The sequence below is a fragment of the Coffea eugenioides genome, chromosome 5, assembly GCF_003713205.1.
Source record: "Coffea eugenioides isolate CCC68of chromosome 5, Ceug_1.0, whole genome shotgun sequence".
Taxonomy (NCBI): domain Eukaryota; kingdom Viridiplantae; phylum Streptophyta; class Magnoliopsida; order Gentianales; family Rubiaceae; genus Coffea; species Coffea eugenioides.
Window position 1 is genome coordinate 44,588,256 of NC_040039.1, and position 16,144 is coordinate 44,604,399.

Genomic DNA, 16,144 nt, shown 5'->3' on the forward strand with positions numbered 1-16,144 from the left:
GTCGAACTGGTCAGTATCCAAATTTAAAAACATAGCCTAGTCCTAGTGGCTAAAGGGAGCAGCTAGTCTGTACATTCAATTCCATCGAGGCGACCAGTACTGACCATCGAGTTAATTGATCAGATTCAGACCAATAGGTATGTTTGGATGCCCTGTTTGGCTGTTTCTTGCGAGGGTTTAGTAGAGAGAGTCTTTTTCAACTTTGTCTAAAGTAATATCTAAAAACACCATAAAGTTTTTAAAATACATATCCTAAAACAATCAAAATTACACACTTGTTTATTTTTCTATCACTATCCTCCCAACTCAGCCTACTATCATCACTGCCACCTTCCACCTTTTTTTTCCTCTCTCCTCCTCCTTTTACTTTTCCCATGTATCCCTTCTCCTCTATCATGCTGCCAGATTGTGGGAGAGGGGGAGGGGGCGGGATGAGGGAGAAGGGCAAGAAGGGGTGGCAGGAAAAGTGGGAAAGGAGGAGGAAGGGAGGGAGAGGGGGAGAAGGAGACGGCGCTGATAGAGGTGCCTGTCAGCCTAGTGAAAGTGCTGATCGAGGTGACGGCACTATTGATTTTCAAAAATAATTTTTGAATGAATTTTATGCTGCTGCATTGGAGAGAAATACCCTCCAATTCAATAGAGAGGAGAGCTTTCTCAATTATAAAGGAGTTGATAAACATGATATTTACAAATAATTAATATTTTTATATGAATGAATCATCAGAAGCCTCTACGCATAAGATGTAAATTTCGAACACTATTTTTATGGGCATGCTGCCAATCAAGTACCCAAATAAGTAATCACTGTCCTACATTTTTCAATCCGCATAATCTTGAACATCAACCTATTTGGTTGCACCTACAACTTTGGGTATTTGTCCAGCTACTCTATTGATTTTTCTCCCTTCCAATTTCTGAATCAAATGGGTCGTATAAAAAGTTTTGTTTATGTACTATTTCTTTGCTTATTTGGAAAAAAAAAAAGTGAAAGGAAAAAGGAACAAAAAGGTCGGACGTGCTGTAATTTCATTATTAAGTTGCGTAAAAGCTGTTTAATTTTGACAATTGAACGTACATATAGAATTTAAAAACTTAAAGTACCTTTAGAAATTTATATATCTACACAGATAAAACTTAATTGTCAAATCGACTATTAGAACTACTTGTGTCATTCTTTTGAACAATAATAGAGATAAGTTTAACTATATCTTTCATTTTTGTTACATTTCGCATAGTAAAGCACTAATTTAATCAGAGGTTAAGATTTTGGGAGAGAAGAGGGGAAAGGGTGTAGAGACGACAATATTAGGAAACTTGTGTATTTAAGAAGGTACCCTCATACCCCGCAGGGGGGGGGGGGGGTCTAACATTCACATAGAATATGATCAAGTTCTTAAGGGATGTTGAAGGATCATTAATTAAAATCTTGACGGCCAAAATCTAATTTCTATTAGGATGTAGGGAGAAAAATAATATTATTTTAAAGGGTTTCTGAAATCTTGGGATAATAAAGGACCAAAGTAGTATTTTTTGTTACTGAATTTGTACCCCAGCCGAATTTAGTAACTATGATCATCAATCATCAATTGCAACTCATAGAAATAGTTATAGTGAAACATGTGGATGGGTTCTTTGTAGTGAAACATTAATGTTGGCATTTTAGATGTGCCTCCAGTTTATATACTTGGACTGGCCAGCAGCTGCTCAAGCAGGGTTACCACCCACAGATGAGCAACTGAAGAAGTTGATGATTACAAGTTTGGAATTGATGCTCATCACATGGGTTCGATTTAGAGAACGGCTCGTCCAAAGTTGGCATTCTTGAAGAACTGGATTTTGGCAAATTTATTTTGTCAATTTTTCTTAGCATTGAAACTTGCAATATCTGTGAAAAATCCAGCACAAGGCTGTCAAAAATGGCAGTCTTGATTGAATAACTTTGTCTGAATTCTTTAAAAAAAAAAAAAAAAAAAAAAACAAACTTTGCTTGATTTTTTGTTCCCTGAATTTCTCGAACGAAGATTATTTTGATGCACGCTGGTCTTTACTCTTTATGGTAGAGTAATTTCATCATCAAACTTCGAATGTGCAAGAACTTGTACGATTATTTGGTATATTGACATGATCATAGATGGTCTACTACCATTCTATGCTTCTTGAGATTATTCAGAATAATCAGATTTTTCCCACTGGTGGACAATATTACGGTAGACATATTTTGGCATATAGTCAAAAAAAAATTAAATTTGGAAGACTTTTTGCCCCTAAAGAGTAGTTTAGCTATAAATGAACGTTTGCACCTTAACTGTTGGTCCAATTTAAGAGAATAAATGAAGATTCTCAATGTATTCAGTGTTAAGCCACCTATACGTACAGAATACTACTGTCTGATTCTTTTGCCTTTTACGGGCAAAAGAAGCAAAAGAAAATATTAAAGATGTACTAAAATTTTTCTAGTTAAGCAATGAACTGGATATTTATATAGAATGCGATAACTTACATGAGAGACACACACTCTTGTTACTACGGGATAACAAGTTCAACATGATGGGATAAAAAAGGGAGAAAAAAAAAATCCAAAACCAAACACTTAGTAATTTTTATGTTACAAGAAACAAAATGTTCCTTAACTCAAGGATAAACCTCAATGAGACACCTCATGCCCAAGACTGGATAGACTTTATAGGTACTAAATCCAGCATCTGAAAACAATTTTGACCATTCCTTCTCAGTTCTTTCTTTGGCAGGGCCAAGCATAACCAACATCTGCATGTCCATGCTATATTCTGCTTCAAATGATGTCTTATCCTGTATCTGGCTTCCCATTACACCGTCTATAATGATCACCTTCCCCCCATTGTCTTTCTCAGGAATGGCCTTTTTGCAGTTCTTGAGAATTTTCAAGCAGTCTTCATCACTCCAGTCATGAAGGATCCGCTGTTTAATTACCGATATAATCACAAATTACTATGAGAGATTCGATATGAGTTTCAAATCGTGCAAATCAATTCCAAATAAGAGAAAAAAAAAAAGAAAATTTAATAAGAAAATCATAAATTTTTTCTTCTATTAAAAAAAAAAAATCAGAAATTCAGTGACAAGATGGCTTTAGTTACCTTCAGCAAGATTGCATTGGCACGGGGTACACTTTGAAACATATCTCCAGCTAAAAATTCCAAGTTCTCAGCTCCTCCTTGATTAGCAACGACGTGTGGGAGATCATACACAGTACATTTTATGTTAGGAAAGTTTTGGGCAATGGCCCTAGCAACTTTGCCTGTGCCACCCCCAACATCAGCCAAAGTTGTCAAGCCTTCAAGCACAAACTTGCATTTGGTCATCAGCACTTCTACAGACAACTGATTATCACTAGCCATGGCCTCATTAAACATTTTTCCAAATCGAACTTCTTGAGCGTTGTAATGCCAGAAATTATTCCCATACGCAGTATCAAATGGAGAGGGATCATCATTCTGGAACCACTTGGTCAAGAAATTCCAGGGCTTCAACATGGCAGGATCACATGATAGAAAAATGTGTGCCCGTACATTGAATGGCTCATCTTTCAAAAGAAGCCGGCCTGCAGAGGTGAGTGCATAGCCTTGAGGGTTTTCAACAAAGAATCCAGAGTTAGCCAAGAATCGCATTAAGCGAAAAATGTGGGCAGATTTAGAAGGGTGGATTGGGAGGACAGAAATCAGGTCAGAAAGTGTGATGGACTTCCCATGATTCCTGATCACATCTGGGATTCCCAATTCAACTGCACATTTTAGACATGCAGATTTCTTGAAGTGGAACATTGCATTCCACACATGAGTTTGAGCTTCAATAAGCTCACCTAAATTCTCAACTTTTTCCATCTTTTGTTCAAATTCAACGGCATTAATTCAGTTGCCTGATTAAACAACAAATGGTCAAGCAGGACTGCATTTATATGCTAGTAAATTATGGGTAGCAGTACATATCTGCTCCTAAATTATGGCAGTAGATGCCTCCTGCGCCTCCTATGAGGCTATATTCGATTGGTTTCAAATTATCTAAATAGGTTTGGCAGATCTAGAGGTGTCAAACTTCACCAAACCAAATAAATACGCCCAACTAATTCGATTAAACTATCTAATTGCTGACGCAATTGCAATTATTAATTAGTAACTGAGAAAATTCAAAACGAATGAACCACGAGCAAGACTGAGAGTAAATTGAAGCAGCCCCATTGATGGTGACATAAAAGTTGAAACAAATGGTTATGGGGGCTTGACTAGCTTTCCGAGGATCGACGGGGTAGCATTTGTTTTGCCTTATTCTTGATGGCAGACCTCTTCCATGTTACAAGCATTTACAGAAATGATAATCCAACAAAATGTTATCATCTTCCTTGTTCACTACAATGGTGGTCTGGAAATTTTTTTTAAGAAAATCTCAAATTAGTGTCGGGATGCTTTTTAATTTTGAATGGGCTCGCGAAAGGTCGATTCTCTAATTTTGACTCGTCAAGGAAATTTTGTTTAATGTGGCCTCTCACATAAAATAGTAGAAGGCTAAAGCCTATAAGCTGTATGCAAAAGATGATATTGTATTACTCAAGTAATTTTTTGTTGTGATCGCTAGATTATATTGGGATGACGTTAAAAACAACTTCTAGAATTCTAAACAAAAAGAAAAAATCTGGAATTCTAACAGGTGGTTTGAAAGATTCAACTTTATACGGCTGGATTAAGCCAATCTAGTAGTTAGAACGCAAACTGAGATAGGATTTGCCTAATGAAGTGCTAAGATACTGATTTGTTGCAGATAGCTTCGGGCCCGGGATTGCATTTTGAATGTTTTCCAAGTTGATTTTATTTGCATCTCTTGTGTATAGTATCGGTGTTCTTATGTGTACTTGAGGGCTTTTTCCATTGAAAAAATGTTATTGCAAATATTAGCATAAGTTTTACAGTTTGGGGTAAAAATAAATTATTAATTAATTTGGGCCCAAATGCATTAAATTTGAATTTTTCGATTTGGGCAAATAGGCATGCAGATTTTGCAGTCTGGGTGGAGACACTAACAAGTGGTTTTAGGCATAGTTATTAAAATCGACCGGGCATCAACTCGATGGGAGCAATGGGTTGGCAGATTAGTGATTTAACGACGGGTCACACTATATAATAAAAAAATATATAATATAATTAAATAAACATATAAATTATAATATAAGTAAAAAAATTCTTAAATATTAACAAGTCATAACATATTTATATTTCATAATTTATACATACAAGCTATACCTATACGTGTTCTTTAGTTCATGAATTCATGTTGATATTATACACAAATATAAATGATAAATCTAAGTGTCAAAGAAAGAAAGAAACCCTAATTCCCAAATTTCTTTTCAATTCTTCTCATCTAATTGTCAAAAAGACGACAATGCCAATGTTGGTGTGGTTGGTCAAATTTAAAAAATAAGTAAAAAGGTAATTTTAGAAAAATTTTCAAAACCAATTGGATTCATCAAAAACTACCAGATTTAATGGGTCATAGGTTCGACTATTCGAGTCAAATGGTTCGAAACGAATCATTTACAACTCTGATCCAATTGCTAAATCGACTCGGCTTCATGGCCGATCCACGGATTTGACCGATTCAGCATTGGGGCGGGCCGAGTTAGGCAAGAAAGTGTGGCATGGATCTTCAGAAATTAATTCATTTACAGAAAGAGCTCTCCTTTTCTTTATTTCTGTTTTTTTTTCAAAGCTTCACTAGTCAATAGTTAGTGACACCCTATTCTATTCATCTTCAGTTTTCATGCACAATACGCAAAGTGGAACGGAGTATAACCGACATGTAGGCACATTTGACTGTTAGCAACAAGGAATAAAGATTACGAGCAAACCATGAGTTTCAATCCTGGTTACGTATATCTATCTATGAAATAAAAAACTGAATTTATAAATCTTCAACTTTGGCCCGTGAACTTAGAAAACTACTCGTACATCATCAAGTCTCCAGGTGTTAAAAGCAAAATATATAAATATAGTGAGAGTAATCCAACTAGAAACGATTGTCCATCTCTTTTTAAAGTAAAAATTTACCTTGAATATATGGTAAGAGTTTGACATGAGCTCCTACACGTGATGTTTTCATATTGGATGAAGGGAAGCTGCAATACTGGTTAGGTGATACTAGTGCGAGTGATGTTTGCTTGAGCTCTAAAAGCTTTCCTTTGTAGAAAATTAAGAGGTTGTTTGAATTGCATTTTGAGGAAGAGATTTTGGGAAAGAAATTGCCATTATAATTTTTGGATGTAATGTTCATAAAATAAAATGCATTTTTGAACATCAATGGTGGCAATTTTGAAATTACTGTTATACTTTTTATCACTGTCCTACATTTTCAATCAGTACAATCTTGAACATCAACATGTTTGGTTGCACCTACAACTTTGGGTATTTGTCCAGCTACTCTATTGATTTTTCCCCCCTTCCAATTTCTGAATTGATTGGGTTGTGTAAAAAGTTTTGTTTATGTGCTATTTCTTTGCTTATTCGAAAAAAAAAAAGTGAAAGGAAAAAGTAACAAAAAGGTCAAACATGCTGTAATTTCATTATTGAGTTGTGTAAAAGCTTTTTCATTTTGATAATTGAACATGCATATAGAATTTATAATACCTTACTCTTGAAATTCTTGCCTTATCGTGTGAAGGTGAAAAGAAATTACTGCATAGTTATATTTTGATAAGTTGTATAAAACAATCAAAAAAGAAAAAAAATTAAGGTTTTGATGAGGAATTCAGAAATTGAAACCGCACGATTAGAGTTGATAGATGAATTAATCTATTCGATACTTGAACTGAATTTAAGAGTTCGCTCTAATTAGATTCGCCAACTAATCAATTCAAACTTGAATAGCATTTGATATTCGATAGCATTCAAATTCGATAAAAACTCGTTCAAGTTCGATTGGACAAATAAACAAATCAAAATTAAATAAAATTTTTAATTCATTAAAATAATTAAACCAGTTTAAACACTAGAGTGTTCATTTTGATTAAACTCATTTACATCCCTACGCACAATGGGCTAATTGTTGGGTCTAAGTTTTCTGCCCTATAGGCTGTCTCCTTGGGTTATACGAATGATTCCTCAAATACATTCCCTTGGACGGGCCATGAAATAAATAAATACTCAAGATCGTCCTAGGAGCTGTTGAGCATGAAACTTACAGGCCCGCCCTACAGAATTGCTCTGCAGAAAATTCTTGCATAGCTATTCCACCTCCAAAAAATTTTTTTTATTGATTTATTGAAAACGAAAAGAAAATGCCATAAAAGATTACAATTCTTTTTTGATATTTGTACGTAAAAGAAGAAAAGATAAACGAGTTGACTTCATACACGTCTAACAAAAACAGTCCAAAGAAACTATCCACAACTCCTAATAATAAACCTCAATAAGGGATCTCAAGCCCAGTACTGAAGTTATCTTATAGTCATTGAATCCTGCCTCTGAAAAGAGTTCTGCCCATTCTTTTTCATTTCTTTGTTTCCCTGTGACAAGGACCATCATCAGCATATCAAAGAAAAGTTGAGTTTCAATTGCCTCATCATCATCAGCTCCCTTTTGCTGGTCATTCAGTACCATGTCTATGATTATCGCCTTCCCTCCATTTTGCTTGCTAGAAATTGCTTCTTTACACTTCTTAAGTTTTTGTATACATTCCTCATCATTCCAATCGTGCAATATCCACTGTTTAAATTAGCATTCATATCACAAAGAATTCAAATTAGTCAAGAACACCATGTTAAAGTTATTAAAGAGAATTGAAATTGAAAACAGGTACAGAAGCCTTCCCCCCCCCCCCCCCCCCCAAGACAAAGATTTGCTAGTGCCCTATTTGTGAATAAACTTCCATGACTGATCCAATGCTTTACTGTAATATAGACATGGTCGTAATGAATCAGCAGCATATATAGATGTGTTTAGAATCAGTACTAAGAATGCCTTTAACAACAACAAAAAGGTGAATATGGATCTGTTGCATCTTCTTGGAAAGGTGGACTTACCTTCATTATAACAGCATCTGCAGGAGGAATAGCTACAAACATATCTCCTCCAACAAAGGCTAAATTCTTGTTGTTCGCTACCTAGCCATCAACCACATGAGTAAGATCGAGAACAATACAGTTCAAGTCAGGAAAAGCATCAGCAATTTCCTTAGCCAAAGTTCCGGTTCCACCTCCAACATCCACCAAAGAATTCAACCCTGAAAAAACATCCTTGCAATCCCTGATCAGAATACTGCCAACTAGCCTAGAATCGCTAGCCATCCCTTCATTAAAAAAATTATTAAGCTTCTGATCCTGGCCTGCAAGCTCCCACGCTACCTTGCCGTGACAAGTCTTGAAGGGATTCACATCACTGTTATTTTGGAACCACTAGCTCTGGTGGTACCATGGATCCATCAAGGTAGGATCAAGCATGGATAATAAAAATGGTGTCACGCTAAGAGGCTCATCTTTTAATAGAAGTTTAGAAGAAGAAGTGAGCATATAACCTTCCTCTTCAATCTTCATCATGCTGACTAATTTTTGCCTCGATGAAGAAGTCTCAGTGGATTAGAATCCTCATCAGACGATAGACAAAGGGGCTTTTGCATTGCCAATTGGAAGAGCATTGGTGAGTTCATCCAGGGTCATTGGCTTACAATGCTTGTGTATAATGTCTGGTATGCCGAGTTGAATTGCACATTTGAGAGGCATGGAGTTTGTTAGGATCGGGCCAGGAATAGACAAACTCAAGTTAGCACAAAGTAGGCGGTATAACCGACCATATAATAGATAGGCGGTAGATACCAGCCATATAATAATTAGGCGGTAAAACCGACCATATAAAGACGGATAACAAAGCAAATAAAAGACACAGAAGATTTACGTGGTTCAGTCAAATTGACCTACGTCCACGGGCGAGGGAGGAGCAATATTTCTACTATGAAGAAGAAATACAAAAGACCGTAGGAAAGTGGTTCCTAGGCCAATAGGCACTTACAAAAGAGTTTAGAAAATATTCCTAAACTCAAATCAAGAGAGCCTAAAATATTTAACTGAATGGGCTAGATGACTCAAGAAGCTAATAGCCCATATAACTCTCTTGAGTGGTGCAAGTTAAATCCTTCAATGGACCCTTCTATTTATAGGCCTCGAGTAGCCGGCTTCTCTTCAGCAGGCTCCGATGTGGGATGAGAAGGAAATGAAAAATTATGCCACAAGTCAAAGCTTGCGGCTCTGACAAAACAACAAATCTCCACCTTGGCATAATTTTGGATTCCACCCAAAAACTGCTCCACCTTCTTCACATAAGCCCCAATGGGCTTAAATCACCAATAATGAACACCAACCAAATCCAAGCACTGCTTGAACTTGTAAACTGGAAGAGGTTTCGTAAACATATCGGCTGGATTGTCCTTAGTATTGATTTTCTGAATAAGGACTTTTCCCTCAGCAATGATATCCCGAATGAAGTGATACTTCACATCAATATGTTTCGTCCTCTCATGATACATCTGATCTTTAGTCAAGTGTATGGCACTTTGACTATCACAGTGAATATCAATAACACCTTGATATAGACTTAGCTCGCTAAATAAACTCTTCAACCACAAGGCTTCTTTGATTGCCTCGGTCACAGCCATATATTCTGCTTCTGTAGTAGACAAAGCTACGACAGGTTGTAGAGTAGCTTTCCAACTAACAGCACAACCGCCAATGCAAAATACATAGCCTGAAAGTGATCTTCTCCTGTCAAGATCTCCAGCGTAGTCTGAGTCTACAAAACCAACTAAAGTGTCATTAGTTCTTCCAAACTCCAAACATGCATTTGAAGTACCTCGCAAGTATCTGAGAATCCACTTCACAGCCTGCCAATGTGCTTTACCAGGGCAAGACATATATCTGCTAACAACACTGACTGCATGTGAGATATCTGGACGAGTACAAACCATTGCATACATAACACTGCCGACTGCACTGGAATAAGGAACCCGTGCCATATAATCTTCCTCTTCAACTGATTTTGGTGATTGAGCAGCAGATAGCCGAAAATGGCTAGCAAGAGGAGTAGATACTGGTTTAGCATCTTTCATGCCAAAACGCTCCAAAACTTTCTCAAGGTAATTTTTCTGGGTCAAGAACAACTTCCCTACTCCTCGATCTCGTTTGATATCCATGCCAAGAATTTTCTTAGCTGCTCCTAAATCTTTCATTTCAAATTCACTATTTAACTGCAGTTTCAAAGTATGAATTTCTGACAAGTTCTTGGCAGCAATGAGCATGTCATCAACATAAAGCAGCAAATAAATGAAAGAACCATCATTTAACTTCCGGAAGTAAACACAACTATCATACATGCTCCTCAAATAACCATGACCCAACATAAAGGAATCAAACCTTTTATACCATTGTCTTGGAGACTGCTTCAATCCATATAAGGATTTCTTCAATAAGCAAACATGGTCTTCCTTACCTTCAATTTCAAAATCTTGGGGTTGTCTCATATAAATTTGTTCTTCAAGTTCGCCATGTAAGAAAGCTGTCTTAACATCAAGCTGCTCTAACTCCAAATTATACATGGCTACTAAAGCAAGCAAAACACGAATAGAGCTATGTTTAACAACAGGTGAGAATATATCATTAAAATCAACACCTTGTACCTGACTATAGCCCTTTGCAACCAATCGTGCTTTATATCTTGCATCTTCAACCCCTGGAATACCTTCCTTTTTCTTGAAGACCCACTTGCAACCAACAATTTTCTTAGCTGACGGCGGCTTTACAAGAACCCAAGTTTCATTACGATGAAGAGATTCAATTTCTTCATTCATCGCAATCAACCACTTTGCAGAATCATCACAAAAAACTGCTTCTGAATAGGTGGAAGGCTCACCAACTGCATCAGTTTCTTCTGCAATAGACAAAGCATATGCAACTAAATTTGCATATCTTTGTGGTGGTCGAATGTCTCTCCTTTGTCTATCTCTGGCTATGGAATATTCCTCTTCTTCTGAACTATCTTCCACAGTAGACTCAGGTGCATCTACTGGCATTTGTTGAATAGAAGATTTGGTCTGAGAAGGACCAGAACTGCCAATATCAAGCTCCACCTGCTTCTGTGTACTATCAGTAGTACAAGGACTAGAAGACTCCTTCTTGGAAGATAACATAGACAATTCATCAAAAGTAACATCTCTACTGATTACAAATTTTGGGAATTTGGGATCAGGACACCATAATCTGTATCCTTTCACCCCAGAAGCATACCCAAGAAAAATGCACTTTTTAGCCCTAGGCTCCAATTTTCCATCATTCACGTGCATGTATGCTGGACACCCAAAAACTTTTAAATTTGAGTAATCAGCAGGAGTACCTGACCAAACTTCCTCAGGAGTTTTGAAATCAAGAGATGCAGAAGGAGAACGGTTGACAATATAACAGGCCATATTGATCGCCTCTGCCCAAAAGTCGTTTGTCAACCCTGCATTGGAGATCATACATCTTGCTCTCTCCAAAAGAGTTCTGTTCATACGTTCGGCCACACCATTTTGTTGAGGCGTCATCCTGACGGTGTGATGCCGAACAATTCCTTCATTCTTGCAGAATTCATTAAATTCACCTCCACAAAATTCCATGCCATTATCTGTTCTCAACCGCTTAATGTGTTTTCCTGTTTGCTTCTCAATCAAAACTTTCCATTGCTTGAAAGTTAGGAAAACATCATTTTTATGCTTAAGAAAATAGACCCAAACTTTCCTTGAATAATCATCAATGAAAGTCAACATGTACCTGGCACCACCTTTAGAAGGAGCACGAGAAGGACCCCATAGATCGGAATGAATGTAATCGAGAGTACCTTTTGTTTTGTGAATTGCTGGTGAACTGAAGCTGACTCTTTTCTGCTTCCCAAAAATACAATGTTCACAGAATTCCAATGGCCCGGTACTTTGACCACAAAGAAGTCCCCTTTTGCTTAGTATGCCTAAGCCTTTTTCGCTCATGTGCCCCAAACGCATATGCCATAATTTGGTGATGTCTGTATCTGACAAAGATGATGTTGAAACAGCAGCAGCACCTGTAACAGTAGATCCCTGCAAAATATACAAAGTACCAGATCTGTGTGCCTTCATAACAACAAGAGCTCCTCGAGTAATTTTGAGAACTCCGTCTCCACCTGAATACCTGCACCCAATAGACTCAAGAGTGCCCAAAGAGATGAGATTTTTCTTCAAATCTGGAACATGTCTAACATCTGTGAGCGTCCTCACAATACCATCGTACATTTTAATCCGGATTGTGCCTTTGCCAACAACTTTACAAACAGCGTTGTTGCCCATTAAGACAACTCCACCTTCAGCTGATTCATATGTTGAAAACCAGTCCCTATTGGGACACATATGATATGAACAACCCGAATCTAAAATCCACTCATTGTTAGACCTAAAATTATTTTCCGTTGCACAGAAAATGGTTCCATCATTCTCATCAGCTGCTATACTAGCTTCAGCGGATTCAGTATTTTTCTCAACAAATTTCCCTTTTTGCTTTTCTTTATTTTTCAATTTAAAGCAATCAGAGATAACATGACCCTTCTTTTTACAATAATTGCACACCACATTTTTATGTCTGGACTTGGATCTACTTCTATTTTCTGTGTTTCTCTTTTCAGATCTACCCCGAACAAACAAGCCATCGGCTTGACTCCCACTAGTTTCCCCAATAATATCCCTATCTATCTGCTCTTTAGATTTTAATGCAGATTTAATTTTTCGATACGAGATTGTTTCCTTTCCATAAATCATAGTATCACGGAAATGCTTAAAAGATTGGGGAAGGGAACACAAAAGTAATAGGGCTTGATCTTCATCATCAATTTTCGAATCTATATTCCCCAAATCCATAATAATGGAATCAAATTTATCAAGATGGGAGAGTATAGATGTACCTTCAGACATCCGAAGCATGTACAAACTCTGCTTCAAATATAGCCGATTCTCGACTGTCTTCTTCATATACAAGGCTTTCAATTTATCCCACATAGCCTTGGCCGAAGTCTCCGTTGCTACCTCACGCAATACCTCATCGGAGAGATTAGATTATGCTGGATCTGGCCTTCTTATCCATATCGGCGAAATTTGCATCTGTCACATCTTCTGGCTTTTTCTCAATTCCTTGAATTGCCAAGTCAACTCCGTCTTGAACAAGAATGGCCTCCATCTTGAGCTGCCACATTCCGAAGTTGACATTCCTGTCGAATTTCTCGACAACCGTCTTTGTTATCGTCATTGTTGCCACAAAATCTGTAACGTGAAGTTTGTCTCAAAAAAACTGGCCAAACAAATATGCAAGTCTCGTGAGCGGGCCCCACAGGGTGAGCGGACCCCACGAGATAAGCGGGCCCCACGGGGGATGAAAGGACCCCACAAGATGAGCGGGCCCCACAGATAAACGGACCCCACAGGATGAGTGGGCCCCACAGGATGGACGGACCCCACCAGATGAACCTGTCTTGCAAAATATAATAACCAGCTCTGATACCAGTTTGTTAGGACCGGGCCAGGAATAGACAAACTCAAGTTAGCACAAAGTAGGCGGTATAACCGACCATATAATAGATAGGCGGTAGATACCAGCCATATAATAATTAGGCGGTAAAACCGACCATATAAAGACGGATAACAAAGCAAATAAAAGACACAGAAGATTTACGTGGTTCAGTCAAATTGACCTACGTCCACGGGCGAGGGAGGAGCAATATTTCTACTATGAAGAAGAAATACAAAAGACCGTAGGAAAGTGGTTCCTAGGCCAATAGGCACTTACAAAAGAGTTTAGAAAATATTCCTAAACTCAAATCAAGAGAGCCTAAAATATTTAACTGAATGGGCTAGATGACTCAAGAAGCTAATAGCCCATATAACTCTCTTGAGTGGTGCAAGTTAAATCCTTCAATGGACCCTTCTATTTATAGGCCTCGAGTAGCCGGCTTCTCTTCAGCAGGCTCCGATGTGGGATGAGAAGGAAATGAAAAATTATGCCACAAGTCAAAGCTTGCGGCTCTGACAAAACAACAGAGTTTATGAAGTTGAATATGTGATTCCATATGTGAGCTTGAGCTTGACGTAGCTAATTAGCATCACCATTTCTACCCAAATCCAAATCTAATATATTTGCAAGATCCAGAAAGGTGTATTTATGGAGAATGGGTTGGGACGGTCGTCAGGTGCCACCGTCCCAAATGATGTATGGGAAATATTTTCTCAGCAAGGCAAATTTTGATAATGTGCAGCCAAAAGCAAGTCACATAACTTTGAAATCACAAATATACACGGATTTACATGAACATTAATTGGATACTATATATGTCGGCATTTCAAAATTGATTAAATAATTTACACTGAATCACATTTTGTTCAAAAAGTGTGGTACAATTTAGTCAAGTTAAGAACTGAAAATCTTTTTCAGTTTTTTGCCCCTCTCATGTTTATCCTTTCTTTCTTCAATGTACATTCAATTGTAATCACTGAATTTAAAGTGGAATCAATGCATCCACTTCAACAATGTTGGAAACAATTATTGTCCGTGGCTACCTCAACTCCATAACGTTTGTACATAATGTGCTTGCTGTGAATTCCAGGCTGGGATTTGGACGCATCCCAGTAAAGTTTGAAGTACAAATATTTCGATTCTTTTCCCACAATTTGACATATTTGGTCACTAAAATTCAACTACCTTCCTGGCAGCAAACTTACGTAACATGTTTAATAAAACTTATTCCGAATACCCTGAATAAAGATTCATCACTAGATCTTTAGCACAAACAATGTTTACAAGAAACTTGTTAATTAATAATAATAAACCTCAATGATAGATCTCAAGCCCAATGCTGCAGTTATCTTATAGTCATTGAAGCCTGCCTCAAAGAAAAGTTTAGCCCAATCTTTCTCATTTCTTTCTCTTCCTTTGAGTAGAACCATCATCAGCATATCAAAGAGCAGTTGGGTTTCAATCGCCTCATGATCATCATCCCCTTTCTGCTGGCTTTTGAGTAAGATGTCAATAATTATCACCTTGCCTCCTTTTTCCTTGCTAGGAATTGCTTCTTTACATTTCCTAAGTATTTGTACACACTCCTCGTCGCTCCAATCGTGCAATATCCACTGCTTGATTGCAAATTGTATCACAATGAAAGAAAAATTTTGTCTGAAGCATAACACCCCATCTAAAGCTTTTGCGTCAGAAACAAAATCAAACTATTTTCTTATGGTACCAAATACATGCCATCAATTTGACGTTTAAAAATTGTTCCTTTTTTTTTCCCCATCTTCATGATTCAGTTCTTAAATTAAGCATGGACTCAATTTCCACTACTCAATCCTACCTTTGAAGTTGACACTTCTTATAATTGGTGAATTTTAATTTTATGAACTCAGGCAATAAGTATTAAAATCTAATAAAACTCCTAAAAAAATTTGTCGACTAAAAAACAAGCAACATCGATTTCATACCTTCAATAAAACTGTATCTGCAGAAGGAATGGCTTCAAACATGTCTCCTCCGACATAGGCTAAGTTCTTACTACTTTCCAGGCCATTAACAACATGAGGAAGATCAAGCACAGTGCATGTCAGGCGAGGGAAAGCATCGGCAATTGCCTCAGCAAAAGTTCCAGTTCCACCTCCAACATCCACCAAGGAATTCAAACCCTCAAAAACATGCTTATAATCTTTGATCACCAGGCTACTAACCAGCCGGGCATCGCTAGCCATTGCTGCGTTAAAGAATTGATTAAGCCGCGGCTCATGGCCTGCAAGCTCCCAAAGTGGCCTCCCATGGCAAGTATAAAATGGGGATTCATCACTGTTCTGAAACCACTGGCTGAAATGGTGCCATGGATCAGTCAAGATGGGATCGAGCATGGCCAGTAAAAACGGCGTAACGCTGAAAGGGTTAGTCTTTAAAAGAAGCTCAGAAGCAGAAGTAAGCAGATAGCCCTTTTGATTATCATTCTCAGTTCCAGGAATCTTTGCGTCAATGAAGAAGCCTGAGTGGATCAAAATCCGCATGAGACGATAAATGAAAGGGGCTTTTGCATTCTTGATGGGAAGAGCATCG

The 16,144-nt window shown here is 37.6% G+C and overlaps 2 protein-coding genes and 1 pseudogene across 2 annotated transcripts; all 3 read right to left on the reverse strand.

Annotated features, from left to right (window-relative positions):
• Window positions 1-2,631: 2,631 nt before the first annotated feature.
• On the reverse strand, window positions 2,632-3,860 carry LOC113771794 (trans-resveratrol di-O-methyltransferase-like). The gene is made up of 2 exons (XM_027316355.1): window positions 3,117-3,860; window positions 2,632-2,937 (listed from the first exon to the last, which is right to left on the reverse strand). The coding sequence occupies exons 1-2, from the start codon at window positions 3,858-3,860 to the stop codon at window positions 2,632-2,634; spliced, it is 1,050 nt and encodes a 349-aa protein (XP_027172156.1).
• Window positions 3,861-7,418: 3,558 nt separating this feature from the next.
• On the reverse strand, window positions 7,419-14,788 carry LOC113771795 (annotated as a pseudogene).
• Window positions 14,789-14,874: 86 nt separating this feature from the next.
• On the reverse strand, window positions 14,875-16,143 carry LOC113771796 (probable O-methyltransferase 3; the record flags this gene model as incomplete). The annotated part of the gene is made up of 2 exons (XM_027316356.1): window positions 14,875-15,189; window positions 15,538-16,143. Coding segments are annotated over 2 exons (921 nt in total), but the record flags the coding sequence as incomplete, so codon positions are not given.
• Window position 16,144: the final 1 nt, after the last annotated feature.